Source organism: Elephas maximus, chromosome 2 (genome assembly GCF_024166365.1).
Source record: "Elephas maximus indicus isolate mEleMax1 chromosome 2, mEleMax1 primary haplotype, whole genome shotgun sequence".
In the NCBI taxonomy this organism is placed as follows: domain Eukaryota; kingdom Metazoa; phylum Chordata; class Mammalia; order Proboscidea; family Elephantidae; genus Elephas; species Elephas maximus.
Window position 1 is genome coordinate 213,744,368 of NC_064820.1, and position 16,522 is coordinate 213,760,889.

At 59.1% G+C, this 16,522-nt stretch overlaps 2 protein-coding genes across 6 annotated transcripts in view; one reads left to right on the forward strand and one right to left on the reverse strand.

Moving 5' to 3' along the window:
* SLC5A10 (solute carrier family 5 member 10) overlaps window positions 1–16,522 on the reverse strand; it is a 70,590-nt gene that overhangs the window by 27,564 nt on the left and 26,504 nt on the right. For 3 of the 4 annotated variants that reach the window (XM_049874704.1, XM_049874705.1, XM_049874703.1), the window contains one exon: window positions 13,270–13,405. In XM_049874704.1, the coding sequence (XP_049730661.1) occupies window positions 13,270–13,405 (136 nt within the window). Of the gene's footprint in view, window positions 1–6,100; window positions 6,147–13,261; window positions 13,406–16,522 lie in introns of all 4 variants that reach the window. The other variant, XM_049874702.1, reaches the window with a different exon arrangement.
* The window catches only part of FAM83G (family with sequence similarity 83 member G), a 32,615-nt gene that overhangs the window by 12,575 nt on the left and 3,518 nt on the right, over window positions 1–16,522 (forward strand). For both annotated transcript variants that reach the window (XM_049874701.1, XM_049874700.1), the window contains exons 3-5: window positions 2,908–3,075; window positions 10,496–10,620; window positions 11,323–12,568. In XM_049874701.1, coding sequence (XP_049730658.1) covers window positions 2,908–3,075; window positions 10,496–10,620; window positions 11,323–12,568 — 1,539 coding nt within the window. The remainder of the gene's footprint in view (window positions 1–2,907; window positions 3,076–10,495; window positions 10,621–11,322; window positions 12,569–16,522) is intronic.

The following is a 16,522-nucleotide window of genomic DNA, read 5'->3' on the forward strand; positions in this document are numbered from 1 at the left end:
CATCAGTGGCCCCATACCTGCTGGGGCCCACCTATTACCAGCCCTCTAACACCCACCCCAAGGCACCCAGCCCAGTGCCTGGGAGATCTGAGGTCTGGCCACAGACCCTGTGGGACCCACTGCGGGGCAGGCCCCAACGCTCTAACCTGCAGCAGTGCCTGCCAGAGGGTGACAAGGGGTGCATGCCAATGGCACAGTCCTGCTGGGGCATGTTCCCCTAGCCTGAGCCCAGGGCAAGTCCCTGTCTGTCAGGACCAGCCCCTGGCCCATGTGGGAGGGGAGACTGCCTCAGGAGAGGCATGCTGGCCCCGCCCAGATTTAGCCCCTTTCCAAGGTGGCACATGAGGCTGTGTACCTGCCCAGTGGTGGCTTGTCCAGGGGACCCCAGGAGTGTATGATCCCAGAGGAGGAAGTCCCTGCCCCAGCCACCTCAGGGTCTCATCACCCTGACTGATCAAAGGCTGTTGTGACCCACTCCCATCCCTGCCTGACACTGTAGGTACAATTACAGATTCTATTGGGCTCCTCCTCTCCTCTGTGCCTCTCCAAGTAGACTCTGGCCTTTCCTTGGATATCTCCTGCCTCTCAAGACCACTGTCTAGCTTGGGCAGCTCTGGGAATCAGAGAGCAGGTCCTCATCTGGTATGGAACCCCCACCACCACCTTGTTGGCCCCCGCAGACTGTGCCTGCACCCTCTGCCCCTAGACGGCCCTTCAGAGATGCAGGGATTAAGCGCTCATGCCCCCACAGGACAAGAGAATTTCAGGCCCTAGCTAGTTGGTAAGCCAGCACCCCTAGGCCCTCTGAGGCAAAATACCCATCCTGGGAAGGCGCCAGAGACCCAAGACTGGCCACGCCCTGCCCCTGACTTGCTTTATGACCTTGGGCAAGCCTTACAACCTTGCTAAGCCTCAGTTTATCCAGCTGCAAATTGGGACCCCAGCCCATGGTTGGGGAGGCAGGGCTGTGAGAACCGCCCCCCCCCCCGCCCTGTGCACTGTCACTCAGTGCTGCCTGCAGCTGGGCTAGGCCCTTCCTGCACGCTGTGAGGCAGGTGTGCTGATATTCCTGGGAGGTGGTCGTGTCGCTCTGATGCACAGATGAGAACACTGAGCCTGGGAAAGCCAAGCAAGAGCCAGGTGTCCTGCTCAGGGTCAACAGCAAGTACAAGGCAGGCAGGGAGGGACCCCGCACAGGGGGTAGGGCCTTGGTGGGCCTTTAGGGCAGCCTTGGGTGCTTCCATGGGGTGCGTGGACATATCTCCACTGCCTCCCTGGTACCTTCATCTGTGAATCCCTGTGGCAGGCGCCCCACTGCCCAGGGTAGGTTAGGTTCTAGCCCAACTCTGTCCCCAGCTCCTGTGTGGCCTAGGGCACAGGCCTGGCCTCTGTGGGAATTTCCTCCAGGGGGTTCTCAAACCAGGGCCAAGGCCAGGGCAGGTGTAGTGGGGCAGCCCAGAGAGCTGGCTGCCGGCCGATGGCAGCATGGCATAGGTCCTCGTGTGACGCCCTCCCACTCTGCTTCCACTGAGGATGGAAGGCGGTGGTGGTGGTGGTCGTTGTCATTGAGTTAGTGCTGACTCCTGGTTACCCCACATACAACAGAATGAAACATTGCCCAATCCTGCATCATCTTCAGCATTGTTGGTGTGCTCAAGTCCATTGTTGCACCCACTGAGTGCCTTCCAGCCTAGGGAATTCATCTTCCAGCACTGTACCAGACAGAGTTCTATTGTGATCCATAGGGTTCTTTTTCCATTGGTTAATTTTTGAAGCAGATCACCAGACCTTTCTTCCCTGTCTGTCTTAGTCTGGAAGTGCTGCTGAAACCTGTCCACCATGGGTGACCCTGCTGGTACTTGAAATACCAGTGGCATAGCTTCCAGGATCACAGTGTCACATAAGCCACCACAGTAGGACAAACTGACAGATGGGTGGTGGGGGTAGGAAGCAGAGGGGGTGATGGAGAGGCACAAGGTCATCCTGGCTGGGGACCCGTAGGGCCAGTCCCACAGCCCTCTCCTCCCCCTGCACCCCACCCCGGTACATGGGTTCCCTGCCCTCACCCTGCACCTTCATGCATGTGGATACTTCTGTGAACAGTTAGGCTATGCTGGCCCAGAGATGGGGCCGATGCATCTTGACCTCTGGGGCCCCACCCTGAGTCAGTCCTGGGAGATGGAGCTCACCTTTGCAGAGGTGGCAAACCTTGTCAGATGTCAGGAAGGGCACATACTAATTTGGGCTCTGTCCAGGCAGACAGAAGGGAGGCCAGAGTCCACACCAAGGATGTAGGGAAGCTGCTCCCTGTTCCCTAGCGGTTGGCTTCCCCCTCTCTCCTCCACAGTCATCTCAGGACCCCAAGATAGCCAGGAGCAGGGCAGTGGTGCGGCTTGCCCTGGCCAGGAATGCCTCCCAGGAATGGGCCAGAGCCAGAGCCCCAGGGCCTGGCTAGACCTCTTGCTTTGCCTTCAAAGCCTGCCCCAAGGAGCCCTGCCACCAGCAGAGGAGGAAGGACCCCTCTTGACTCAAGAACCTTCTAGATCAAGCATGGCCCAGTTTCTCCTGGACCCAGCCTCCCTCCCTACACGTTCACACCCTTGCCTTTGCGTTTCTCATCTCAGATTAGCTGAGTTTTGTTTCTGTAGTTTTGGATTACGGAAACAACAGGTGCACTGAATGTTTCTTCCCTATTCCCTGACACCCCTGGAGGTTCTGCCCACATCACCTGAGAACCTCCTTATTCACAGTGTGGACTCCTGACCCAGAATGCTGGGGTCAAAGCGGCCCCATCCCGAGCAGGCACGCCTGACTACCAGTCCTTGTCCTGAGGCTGCTGGGAGGTGGGGTGGGAGGGTGGTGAGTCCCACTGTGCTGTCTAACAGGCCATGGCCTCCCCTGCTGCAGGTCATTGCTGTGGTCATGGACATGTTCACCGACGTGGACATCTTCAAGGACCTGCTGGACGCTGGCTTCAAGAGGAAGGTGGCCGTGTACATCATCGTGGATGAGAGCAGTGTCAAGTACTTCCTGCATATGTGTGAGCGGGCCCGCATGCACCTGGGCCACCTCAAGGTGAGTGGGGCTGGGCAGCAAGACTGTTCCCTCAGGCAGCAAACACTCTGAATGGAGCCCTGTGCCAGGACAGAGTTGAATGATCCTAGAGGCTCCTGCCCAGTGGTCACACACCCTGAGGGACGGGACACTTACTCCCTCCCAGTCAGAGGTGCAGTGAGCCATGGCAAAGTGCCGGTGAGGTGTAGGACCCTGTGCCAGGTGCTGCTTCATGTGTTATTCTACACTGGCTCTCTGTCTTTGCTTGCACACCTCCAGCAACACGGTGCTCACCCCTCCTCAGGCAGCACCAACTCCCAGGACATCCTCTCTTGGGTTAAGCCAAATCTGTCTCCTTAGAACATCCACCCACAGGTTTTAGGATGTGGCTCAGACAGAGGCCGTGCCCACGGTGGGGGTCCAGGGAGGCTTCCATGAAGTAGGTTCAGAAGCAAGAGCAGAGGAGAAGGGGCCTCCTTAGTGCCAAGTGGGAGACAAGGCCAGGAGGTGGGGTGAGAGCAGGCTGGTCCTGTGGGGTGGGGATAGGCCTGGCTCCCATCACCACCTGGCTCGGTGACCTTGAGCAAATCATCCCCTCCCCTCTCTGGGCTCCAGGATCTCCCAGGTCAGATGGGCTGATGAGCGGGGTTGCCAGCCTCTTCCACTCAAGACACCTTGGCTTCAGTGCCTTGTCTGGAGGCAGGCAGAGCCCTCCCTCCACCCCAGCCATCACCTGGCACCTGCTGCATGCAGAAAGTCTTCCTAGAAAGTATAGATCAGTGTGCGCACGACAGCTAATCCTTTTGTATCGTCTGTCATGTGCTGGGCCCATACTGGGCACTTTACACAGTTTATTTATTTAATCCTCACAACTCCCGGTGGGCTCGGGCAGCTGTTCCCATTGGACAGTTGAGGAAATAGAGGCGTCTGCCCAGGGTGTCACCGCTGTATGTTACAGATGAAGGGGTGGGGGTCAGCAGCAGAGCCTCTGGCTCAGCACCAAGGTCTGACTGTCGGAATTCCTCAGGCTTCAGGCCTAGGATCCAGACAGAGACCCGGGGAGAAGGGCCAACACCAGGCTGGTTAATTAGGGGCTAGGCTCCCATGCTTGTCGTTTGTTGGCATTTGCCAAGTGCACCCCCACCCCCAGGTGAGTCCTTTCAAGTAGGACGTGCACTTCCAGGCAGTTCTGTGCCTGTCAGGGTGTTTCATGTGGTCTCCTGCGTATGCTGACCCCACGCTCTACATGCCACCCTGCCTACCCCCAGAGTAATGAGCACCAAGCTTGACGCTCCCAGGGCTGACAGCTCACAGGGCAACCAGAGCACAGAACGCATGTCCTCAAACATGCCGCCAAGGCCTCACCCTGCAGGAGCTTGCCAGAGACCTGGGGCCACTCCGTCCAGCCTTCCCGGGGCTCTAGCAGAGACCTTGACGCACCCCTCACACCGCGCACAGCCTCTGCCCAGCCAGACACTGTCCATGCGCCCCATCACCTGGGTCCTCATCTTGTCCCCAGTTTATGGAGGGGCTCACTCACTGGTGGGCAGTGGCAGGAAACCGTGGAATCCTTGCCCCATGCACAGGCCCTCAGCAGGGCCATCCCAGCTGCTCCTCTGCTTATAATTATCCAGGCTCCCAGGAAGTAGAGGGTGGGATGGGGCTGAGGTGGGCTAAGTACATGGCCCAGAGCCTGGCAGCCTCTGAGAGGCTGGTCCTGCCCTCCTGCCTGTCCCCATCCCCTGTACCGCATAGAGCCCAAGAGCTCACTGTTGCCCCGAAACTTCAGGGCCTGGAATGCCTGAGCCAGAAGGGATCTTGAGGCTGTCCTGCAGAGGTTCCTGCGGGATAGATGGGGAAACTGAGGTCCGAGGGGGTGTGACTTGCCCCAAGTCACCTCAAACCCAGGGACTTTGCCAGGAGCAAGAACTTGACAGGTACAAGGAGGGCACAGAACCTGGGTGCCCACTGTGTTGCCTGCCTACATGTGCAGCCTGGGCAGCACCACCACATGTCCCAGCCTCCACTGCACATGGCCAGCATGATGCCTCTGAGGGCAGCTTGAGGATGAAATTAAAGGAGAGGACGGCTGTAAAAGGGGAGTTACATAGCTGCTGACAGGAACAAAAACTTTTAAGTCCAAGGCCCTAGGTGGGGTAGGGGAGGGGACTGGGTGCAAGGCCTCCCCACCCTTCCACCCTTCAGCTGGTCCCTGACCAGTCTGGAGTGACTGCTGTCATCCTGGAGCAGGGGAGGGCAGTGCAGGCTGGGGGTCCTGGGTCCCTCCAGCTCTGGGGACGGTAGCATGGTGGGCGGGAGCTGGTGCAAGGCTGCCTGGGTGTGCTCCCACACCTGTAGTGACATCACCAGGAGCCAGGTGGGAAGGCTGGGCACCTTCATGGGAAAGTGTGACCCTGGCTTCCTCATTCTTGCCTCTGAGCCCTCCCCCCAGAGCCCTGGGCGGTGGCCAGTAGCTCCTGTGGCCCCAGCCCAGCCAGGTGTCGCCTTGTCAAGGGCCTGCCTCCCTGCCCTTGGGCTGGTTGGGCCCAGGCCTGTCTCAGGAGCATTTCCTCATGGTAATCCATAGGCCTCCGGCACCCCTGCCCAGCTCTGCACCAACCTGCCCTGGCTCCTGCAGGCCCAGGTACACAGATGCATGGGTAGACCTGCTGGGGTCACACTTGTGGCCACAGGGTGCTTCCATGTCTGGGGTCAGGTGCCTGCCCGAGCCCCAGCTCTGCACAGGCACTGGACCCCAGGGCAGCCACAGGACCTTTCTGGGCCCCCACCTTCTAGTCTGTGGAGTGGGAACAGTATCACCTATGTGGCAGGCTGCTGTGGAGAGTAGAGGAAGCTGTGGGTAATGAGAGGAAGCACTTGGGAATGGCCTTCCTGCTGCCTCTCTGGCTAGGGGACATGGCCCATCCCAGGAGACCTTGGCTCTGGTTCGAGCTCCTGAGAGTACACTCCAGTCTAGCTGGGGACCACCCTCACCTCCTGCCTCCAGGCAGCCCCCTAGCCTGCACCCTAGCCTCCTCCCTCCCACCCCAGCATGTTCTGGAAACCACTACCTGTTGCCGGGGCTGCTCTAGCTTCCTGGTGTCCAGGTCAGGAGACCATGCACACTAGCAGCCCAGCTGTCCCCAGCACCCCAACCTGGTGGTGCAGCACACCCCAGCAGTCCTTCAGGTGGGGGACATGGGGGTATCTCCAATTTACAAATGTGGAAACAGGCCTTGAGAGTGCTGTGCCAGCAGAAGGCCAAGGCCTCCCACCCACCCGCTGCTCAGGGCTGCAGGGCCAAACCACATTGGGAGTGTCCCTGGGTGCTGAGGGAGCCAGGTAGGCCTCCAGACTCATAGCTCAAGATGGGCCAGGAGCTGTCAGATATTCGGCTGGCCTGAAAAATGAGCCAACTTAGTACAGCCAAATAGGAAAAACCAGCAGAGGCCACTGGACGCAGCCAGCTTCTGATGAACAGGGCAGCCCCACCGGACAGTGGAGGAGGCCCAGCTCCACTCCACAGGGAGCGGCTGACCAGGACTCCTGCTTTCTCTGGCCCTTGCCCTTGCCCACAGTAAACTCCAGGTGTAGGGCAGTGGTGAACCAGCCAAGGCTGTCTGCCCCCTGGGGACCTGTGGCAGTGTCCAGAAGCAGTTTGGGGTGTCACACTGGGGAGGTGCTGCTGGTGTCTAGTGGGCAGAGATGGGGGTACTGCTCAACACCTGACAGTGCATAAGACAGCCCCACCAGCAGGAGCGGCCCAGCCCAAGTGCCAGCTCTGCTGAGGGTGAGCCACCCTGGTCTAGGGGAGAGCCAGAGCCCTCAGTCAGGGTTCTTCCTGGAGCAGCCACGTGTCCCCACCTGGGGCCACAGGTGGTTAATGAAGCACCTCACAACAGCCCAGGGGTGCTCATTGCCCCCCACCTCCGCTTATCCAAGGAAGCAGAAGCTGGCGGGGCCCAGCATACCAGGGGTCCACTCCACTCAGGGGAGGACTCAGCTCCACCTCCCGGATCGGGGCTCTATCCCCTGCTTGCCCCTCACCCAGCCTGAGCTTGCCTGGTCACTGGGCATCTCACTCCCCACTCCTCAAGCCAGAAGTGCTTGTGGGCTCCATGGAGGGTGTGGAACAAGTAAGAGGCGGCCCTGAGGGACCTAAGACTAGACTTAGGCTCTCTGACCTGACCTCAGCCCCTGCCTAACGCTGAGCCCACCTGGCTGTCTGTAAGATCAGTGGGCCCATGTCATCCTTGGTGTGTCCCCGTCTGCCCTGAGCAGGGCCTGCATGGTCACACCTCACTTTGTCACCTCACAGTTGTGGAGCCCCTGCTGAGCCCAGGCAACTTCCCAGCTCCCCACTCATTACATCCTCCTGTAGTCTTTACAACGACCCTAGGACAGTTAGGCCCCTTTCACAGACAAGAGCGCTGAGTTGTGGAGAGGCCAAGTTGTTGGCTCCATCTGACCCCTGAGCTCGAGAATGCTCCCCCAGGGCCAGCCTTCCCTGAGGGCCTGGGCTTCAGGCCTGGGTGCTGGTGGGCTTGGCACAAGGTTAAGTCCCCTGTGTGCGCACAGGGACCTGGGGATCTGCTGGGGCCAGGGGAGGCAAAAGGCAGGGGAGTGGGGTCTCTGCCCAGCTCTGGTGCTGAGCCTCCACTTCCTGTGCCTGGCCCTCTCCTCTTCCCCCTCCCAGCTCTCCCCTAACGTCCTCCCAGGGGCCCTTGCCACCCCATTTTATATATGACGAAACTGAGGTCCTAAGGGTCCAAGGATATACCCTTGACCCCCTACTTGTGCTGATACAGAAGTCTCTGCACCCTGCCAGGGTGTCCTGGGAGCTGCAAGACAATGCAGCTCTGTGGCATCTCCACCTCACTCATGGCGCCCAGACTTCAGAGACGTTACCTCATCTGGGTCAGGCTCCGGGGGTGGCCCCACCCAGGAACAGGCAGGCAGGGAAGCGAGCCATGGGGCCAGTGGGTGTCCCTCCACAGGCCCCTCCCTGCTGCCGAGCCCCAATTGACCTTTGAGTTCAAGGCCAACTGCCTGGTGTGCAGACAGAGAAACCGAGGCCCAGAGAGGGCTGTGCTGACTCACACTGCAGGTTGGGGGCACAGAGGCCCGGGCCCTCAGGGACGCTGTGTCTCTGTGACCTTCAGAGCCCTCCCCTGGGACAAGGTTTAGGGCAGTGGGGCGGGCACAAGTTTTAGGGGAGCTTTATTCCACCCCTCATCCCCGAGTGTGCTCCATGTTGGGTGCAAAGTCATGAGCACTAATTGTCCTGGACCGCGGCCAGCTTCCTGTGGAGCTGGCCCTGTCAGGGGGAGCCGCCCACCTGCCCAGGAGCTGAGCTTATCTCGCCCTGGGCTGGGCCCAATAACAGGCCCACTGTGCCTGCTCCCTCAGTGAGATGCTGGCATGACAGTCAGTGGGCATCAAGTGGGGACCTCGGTTACTGTGCTGAGGGGCCTGGGACGCCCTCCCCCAGCAAGGGCATAGAGCAGCCAGGGCACCAGGCTGGAGTTGGGGGTAGGCTGGCTGTCCCAGCCCACACCTTCTTGATGCTCCACCGCGCACAGTACCCCTGCCCTCGCCCTCCGTGTCCCTACACTGGGGCCCTGGGAGCTGCTCTTGAGATCAGATCCCAGTGGGTACTCCCCACCTCAACTCTGCCTGGGCTCCTGCTGCCCTCAGCGGGCCTCAGGGTTCCCACTAGCCCCCGACAAGCTGCGCCTCAGGCCTTCTCACCCTCCCCCACAGCCACCGAAGGCACTTGGTTTCTTACCCACTGTGCTGCCCCCTTCCCTGCTGGGCCTGTGTCTGCACGCCCTCCCTGCCCAGGAGCCCCCAGCCCTGCACCTGGGGTTACCCCGCAGGGCCTTAGCCTCCGATTGCTTGTATTGACTTGCCTGCTGGCCCCACCACCTCTACAGGGGCCTGAGCACAGAGATCTCTGCCTGCACAGGCATGGTCAGTGAGCATGTGAGTGAGGGGCAGTTACAGCCCGTCTGACAAGGAGCAGCCTGTCGGGATCCATAGAGGGCATTCTTGCCCTGGACCAGAAGACAAAGTCACTGGGGCTTGTATAAAAAATAGAAATTCCAGGGAATATGGGGAGTCATTGCTGAAGGGGCACTGAGTTTCTCTTGCAAGTGATGAAAAATATTTGGAAACGGTTAGTGGCGATGGTTGCCAAACACGGTGAATGTAACTAATGTCACTGAATTGTATACTTAAAATAGTTAAAGTGGCAACTGTTTTGTTACATGTACTTTGGAACCCCTGGGTGGTGTAAACAGTTAATGCATTCAGCTCTTAACAGAAAGGTTGGAGGTTCAAGTCCACAGAGAGGTGCTTTGGAAGAAAGGCCTGGCAATCTACTTCCAAAAAATCAGCGATTGAAAACCCTATGGAGCACATTTCTACTCCGACAGATATGGAATTGCCATGAGTCAGAATCATTTTTACCACAATAAAAAAAGAAAGGAAATTCCTGGGCCTCACACAGGGTGCCCAGGAACCTGCATTTCTAACCCTGCCCTGGAGATGCTTGGACCAGATGAGCCCCAGGTCTTCTTCCAGCTGAGGTTCCATAATGGGGTGTCCTTTTCTGCTCCCTCAACTCCTGGGTCTCAGACAGGCTCTCTTGGGTCTGGCTTTCACACCTGACCCCACCACCCAGAGCAAACCCCCTTCCACTGAGGGACGAGACATCCTTTAGATGGCCAGGTGCCAGGGAGAGCCATCCATGGCCCAGCCCAGGACCCGAGTTCCTTACAGCCCAGCTCCTGCAGAGCCCGCGCTGCTCTCTGGCCCTAGATCCCTGCTGAGGTCATTCAGGGCCAGCCTGACTGAGAAGGTAGTTTTCCTGTTTAGTGACCCCCTCAGTACCAGGCAGTATGTAGGCTGGCTCTGCAGGGAAGTGGGAGTGTGCCAGGGACCCTGCCCTTGGCGAGCAGAGCTCAGCGGAGAGGGGGAGACAGAGATGCTGGGAAGAATGGGGGACACCTAGGCGGCCATGCACAGTACCTCCTATTTTCCCTCCCAGTCCCCACACCTAACTGTCACAGTGAGCTTTCTAGAATGGGCCATATTGCTCTCCTGCTGAAGACCCTATGGCAGCTCCACCCTCCTCCCCTCCCCGCCCCAACCCTGCAGCATTTCTCAAACTGGCCTGACCACAGGACAAGACCCTTGCTTACAAGGCGTGCTGTGGGGCTGAGGTTCTAAGGAACAGGTGTCAGGCCAAACCCTACTCCTGCCCCTGGACACCCCTCCCAGCTGGCCTCCTCTCCAGCCTCGTGTCCCACCCCTTCCCCCTCCCCAGGCCCTCTTCTGGAAGCCCTCCCTGTGCCCTGGGCAGGACTGGCTGCACCCCCGTGTGGCTGAAGCAGTGATGATGTGATTGTCCTTGTGTCTCCTCTTCTCCCCGATGCAGAACCTCAGAGTGCGGAGCAGTGGGGGAACGGAGTTCTTCACCCGGTCAGCAACCAAGTTCAAGGGAGCTCTGGCCCAGAAGTTTATGTTCGTGGATGGGGACCGTGCAGTATGCGGCTCATACAGGTGACTCCCAGCAAGGCACATCTCCAGCTCCCAGCTGGCTTCTGCCCTAATCCTGACTATGACACCTGGTTATTCTGGTTCTTGGGTCCCCAAACTGCTGAGGTGTGAGTGGGACTCTACCCAGGTGGAGGAGGACTCTGTCCACACCGAGACATCTGCCCCTCTGTCACCCAGCCTGGAGGTGGGGTGGGCCAGGGCAGGCAGCCTCCTCCTGTCCTTGGGGGGTGGGGCCAGAGCAATGACGGGTGTCACATGCAGCATGAGACTGTCCCTGAGGCTGCCTCTGGGCAGCAGGGTGGGGCCCTTGTGTAGAGAAGGCGCAGGGGGTGGGCAGTAGCAGAGACAGGCGTGCCACCAGGTAGCAAGCGTTGGACCATTTCAGGTGTCAGTGTTGCCCAGGGCATCCACCATATTGCCTTAGTGAGTCAAGACAGCCAGGGACAGTCAGGGACAGCTAGGGAGGAGGGCAGGAATGGTCCTCACAGAAGTGGGAGCTGGGCAGACAGACAAAGTCACTTCCTGGGGTCACAGAGGTGAGAGTAAGTGACGGAGCTGGCCCCTCTGCCCTGGCCCACTTCTCTTACATGACCCCGGTACCTCATGGCCCAGTCTGTGAGACAGCTGTGGGCCCAGCACGGTGGATCCGGGGTTCTGTGAGGAGGCCGGCCTAGCGTGCTAACTTGCACGCCTTCTGTGTTGCAGCTTCACGTGGTCAGCTGCCAGGACGGACCGGAATGTGATCTCAGTGCTGTCCGGCCAGGTGGTAGAGATGTTCGACCGGCAGTTCCAGGAGTTGTACCTCACGTCTCGAAGTGTCAGCCTCAAGGATGTCCCCATGGAAAAGGAGCCTGAGCCTGAGCCAATCATGGTGCCCTCTGTGGTCCCCCTGGTGCCTGCAGGCACCGTGGCCAAGAAACTCGTCAACCCCAAGTACGCACTGGTCAAGGCCAAGAGTGCCGACGAGCTTGCTAAGACCTGCTCTGACAAACCGGAGGCCAAGCCGCCCGTGGGGCTGCAGGGCCCAGCACCGGTGGAGCGGCCTGGTGACCTCCCTGAGCTTCCCCTGCCCGTGCACCCAGGGCTGCTGCACCTGGAGCGTGCCAACATGTTTGACTACCTGCCCACATGGGTGGAGCCAGACCCCGAGCCAGGCAGTGACATCCTGGGCTACATCAACATCATTGACCCCAACATCTGGAACCCCCAGCCCAGCCAGATGAACCGCATCAGGATCCGTGACACATCCCAGGCCAGTGCCCAGCACCAGCTGTGGAGGCAGAGCCAGGGTGGCAGCCCTGCCCTGCCCAGCCAGGACCAGGATGGGGCCCCTGCCACCAATGGCATCCCCCAGGGGAACTCTGAGCCAAAGCCCCCTGTGCCCAAGCCCCGGACGGTCCCAGTGGCAGACCTACTTGCCCAGGAAGGTGGCAGTATTGGCTGGACCCCAGAGACCCCAGACAAGGAGGCCCCCCTGAACGGGACCAACCACGGGCTGCCCTTGGCAGTGGGCCTGGGCCATACCCCACTGCAGCAGCAGCTGTCAGTGACTCAGGATGATCCTGACAGCCTGAGGGCAGGGGTCCCCAACGGGCTAGACGGGGAGGAAGAGGAAGACGACGACGACTATGTGACCCTCAGTGACCAGGACAGCCTTTCAGGCAGCTCTGGCCATGGCCCTGGTCCTCGGCGGCCCTCAGTTGCCTCTTCCATGTCAGACGAGTATTTTGAGGTGAGGGAGCGCTCAGCCCCTCTCCGGAGGCGCCACTCAGAGCAAGTAGCCAATGGGGCAGCCCCGCCCCCCCGCCGACAGCTGAGTGCCCCCCATGTGAGCCGAGGGGGCTTTGATGGGTCCATGCAGGGCTCCCCTTGGGCCCGGAGTCGGGCGAGAGAAGAGGCGAATGCCTCAAGGAAGATGCAAGCTCAGCCATCCCCAGACAAGGAGACACAGGTAGGCCGGGGTCCCTGCACGCAGAAGGGGTCACAGGGCCCTCCGAGCACACAGAGCATCAGGGTCCCTACACACCGGAGGGGTCACAGGTCCCCCAGAACATTGGGGCCCCTGCATACAAGAGGGGTCACAGGCCCCCCCAGGCATCCAGAGCATCGGGGTCCCTGCACTCAGGATTCGTCACAGACCCCCTTGAGTGGCTGTCTTCTAGGCACAGTGTCACTGGCTCAAGTCCCTTTCCTGTGACAAATGGGGAAACTGACGAACAGGGAGGAGTGTCAAAGTACACGGCCACATGCGGGGGACACTTAGCCCCAAATTTCCACAAAAACCACCTGAGCTGGCACCACGAGCCAGGGGGAAATCCACCTCTCCCCCAAGGGCTCAGACACCTGGTGTCTCAGGGTCTTAACATAGCCCTGCAGGCAGGGGTAGGGCCCTGAGTTTGCATACCAGGCAACTCCGGCGGCACAGAGATACTAGCTTATGCCTTTGAGGTCACACAGCAGTAAGTGGTCATACAGGACCCTGCCCAGACCGGTCTGCATTGTACACCACATCACCTCCTCATCGATCGTGGCCCCGGGGACCACTTCCCTGCTTCCCTAGGCCGGGAAACAGCTGGAATCCCTCCATTACTCCCCCTCCTGCTGACTGCCCGACGAGGGCACAGCCTGCCCAGTGCCCGGGGGCTGTCCTACCTGGGTACAGCGCACGGCTGATCATGCCAGGCATGATGATCAGGCCCATGGGGAGCATCTTGAGGTAGCTTGCGAGGATGGAGCCAGCCTTCGCATGGTTCAGATCCCGGGCAGACAGCGACCGCTGCACAATGACCTGGAGGGACCGACACCAGAAGGGAGGCCTGTGTCTGGACTTCTCCCCAGCAGGCCTTGGGGAATGGCATTAAACACGACGCGGTCCCATTCTGCATTGGCCCCAGACCTGCCGACACAGCGGATGGAACCCTCCCCTGCCCCCTCAGCTGAGCAGCTTGGGATCCTCAGGGACTTGATCTCCCCACCTGCCAGGGAGAGGTTGGAGACTATGGGCGGGATGGTATCGGGGACCCCAACCCTCAGAATCCCCTGGGCCCTCGTGAGAGTGGCTAGCGCCTCGCATGTGTGTCGGGAGTGGACCTTGGCACCAACTTGTGTCACCAGTGGGGAGTGGGGAGCTGTAAGAGCTGAGGCTGTGGAGAGCTTGCAGGTCCGTCGTGTGGGCATAATCGATGCTGACTGAGGCGACCAGCTCCCCATGGAGCCCTGGGCACCTCTTGGCTGGGCCTCAGTTTCCAGCTCTGCAGAAGGGGAGGTGGGTGGTTTGGACCGATGACATCTGAAATCCTCCCAGCTCTGACATGATTCTCCTTTTAACAGAGGTGTCCCTGGGTGGTGCAAACAGTTAACGCGTTTGGCTGCTAACTGAAAAATTGGACATTCAAGTCCACCCAGAGGCACCTCAGAAGAAAAGCCTGGCAACCTACTTTCGAAAAATCAGCCATTGAAACCCTATGAAGCACAGCTTTACTCTGACACACATGGGGTCGCCACGAGTCGGAACTGACTCTACGGCAACTGGTTTTATAACTTTTTTTAACCACTTTGAGACATAATTTACATGCTGTACAATTGACCCACTTGAAGCGCACAAGTCAGTGGTTTTGTACAACCTGTAACTTAAACGTAAGCCTTTTTCCTTTGCTATTCTCCAGTTGCCATCGCAACCTGCAGTTCACAAGTAGGAGTCACCTGTGATTTTCATTTCCAAACAGGCTAACTGAACAGCTGACTCCCAGCATTTACCCTGAAGCCCTGCGCCCCCGGAGCAGCCTGGCCTTTAGAGCACCAGCTCTCAGGTTAGGTGACTCGGCTTGAATCCCGGCCCAGCCTCTTATTGGCTAAGCGATTTGGAGCAATTTGCTTAACCTCTCTGTGTCTCCAAATTCTTTTTTGAAAAATGGGATGGTGATAATCATACTGAGCTCACAGGGTAGTTTTGAGGATTAACCCTAAACCTCAGTCACGGAGGGGAGCATGAAGGCAGCATATGGCACTGCCAGCTCCCTGGGACTTGGGGCAAATCCTTGCCTCTCTCTGGGCCTCAGCTTCCCCATCTGGACAATGTTAGGTATTAGACGAGGCTCTCTCTAGAGACTCTCCCCCACCTGGGATTGCAAACGCCCAGAGTCCTGGGCCTCATGGAGAGAGAAGCCTTCCTCTTAACACTGCATGCTGTATTCTGTAGAGTGCAGGAGACATCTGCCTCCATTCCCTCATCCCACCCGGGGAGGCAGGCAGAACAGGTTGGATGACCCATCCTGAAAGTGGAGAAGCCGAGGCTCAGGGTTTTCTTGAGCTGGGAGGCCCACCAGTGTCCCGAGCACAGCTTCTCCTTGAGCATCCAGTAGGGTGAGACCCCTTCAGTGTCAGCGGGGCCATGCCTCACAGATGTCTCTTGGCTCAGCCCTACCCGCCTTGTGCCGCCTCCCTTCACTCCCCCAACTCAGTCGCTTCAGTCCCTGAGGCCCTGTTTCCTCATCTGTAAGATGGGAGGCCGCCACCACCTCGCAGGGGCACCGTAGGACCCTGCAAAGTCCAGTGTGGGACGCCCAGCCCACGGCCCAATGCTGTGGGCCTCAGTGAGCAGGTGCTCACGAGCTCAGGGGTCTTTGGGCACCCCTCAGGGTGCGGTCCTCAGACGAGCCACAGCACAGAGCCAGCTTAAGAGGACTGGGACCTGGGCTTCCCCTGGTTTGGGAATCAGAGAACCTTTCTTGTGGGCTCAGGGGGATCCTGTGTGCCGTGCAGTCTACACTGTGCTTGGCCCGTGGCCGTGTCAGGGATTGAGAGTGCTACAGTTAGAGAGCCATCTCAAGCTTAAGCATTGCTAGGGGGCAGATCTGTGCATGGCGCCAAAGCTGGAAGTGCCTGAGGGAGCAGTCTGTCCGTGAGAAAGAACCAGTTGCTCCTGAGTGAGCCCCAAATCATGACAACCCCGTGTGTGTCAGAGTAGAACTGTGTTCCATGGAATTTTCAATAGCTGATTTTTCGGAGGTAGATCGCCAGGCCTTTCGTCTGAGGTGCCTCTGTGTGGATTCAAACCTCTAACCTTTCAGTTAGCACGTAAGCATTCATCATGTGCACCGCCCAGGAGCTTCTCTGCAGACAGGGAAAGTGAGGCCCAGTGCTCTGCTGCCAGCCCTTCTGCCTCATTTTTTATTTTTATTGGTTTTGTTTGTTTCTGATTACGAAAGCACCACCTACTCCCTGTAGATAAGCTAGATGAAACTGAGAAAACAAAAGCCATCCATCATCCCACCACCTGCGGCCTCATCTTTGACCAGACTGTGGACATCTTGGTGGGAGCTGAGAGCAGGCAGATCTCCAAGTGCCTTGAAAAGCTCCAGGGGCTAGTGGGGGCCAACAGAGATGGGAAATTGGAGCAAGACTGGTGCGAGGCGGCCAGGCCTGGATTACCTGTCCTGCATGGTGTGGTCTTCTGGACCAGGGCCCACTCAGGCTGCATGCAGTGAAGGGCAAGGAGGCCCTGGCCTGAGGTCCCGCTGCCTCTTCCTGGCCGTGTGACCTAAGCAAGTTCTTCCCCCTCCTGGCCTCCACTTCTTCCTCCCTGATGCCGGGAAGCCGGCCCCATTCCCTCAGCAGGGACTGGTGACACCCCCTGGGCCAGACCCCATGCAGGATGGAGGGACTTGGGGAACCTGATGCACTGGGGAGCCAGATGGGTCAACAGACAACCACCTCACTGGACGATATGTGGCAGGGGCAGCCACGGGCAGGTAGCTGGGCCCTGAAGAAGGGAGGTGACTTCAGTAGGCAAAGGCAGTGGAGAGCAGGGAGCAGAAGGCCCTGGGCAGGAGGGTGTCAGGGGAGCAGTGGGCACGTCTGAGCCAGGGCAGGGGCGTGGGGCTGGGAGGAGGTGCGGCAGGCGTGG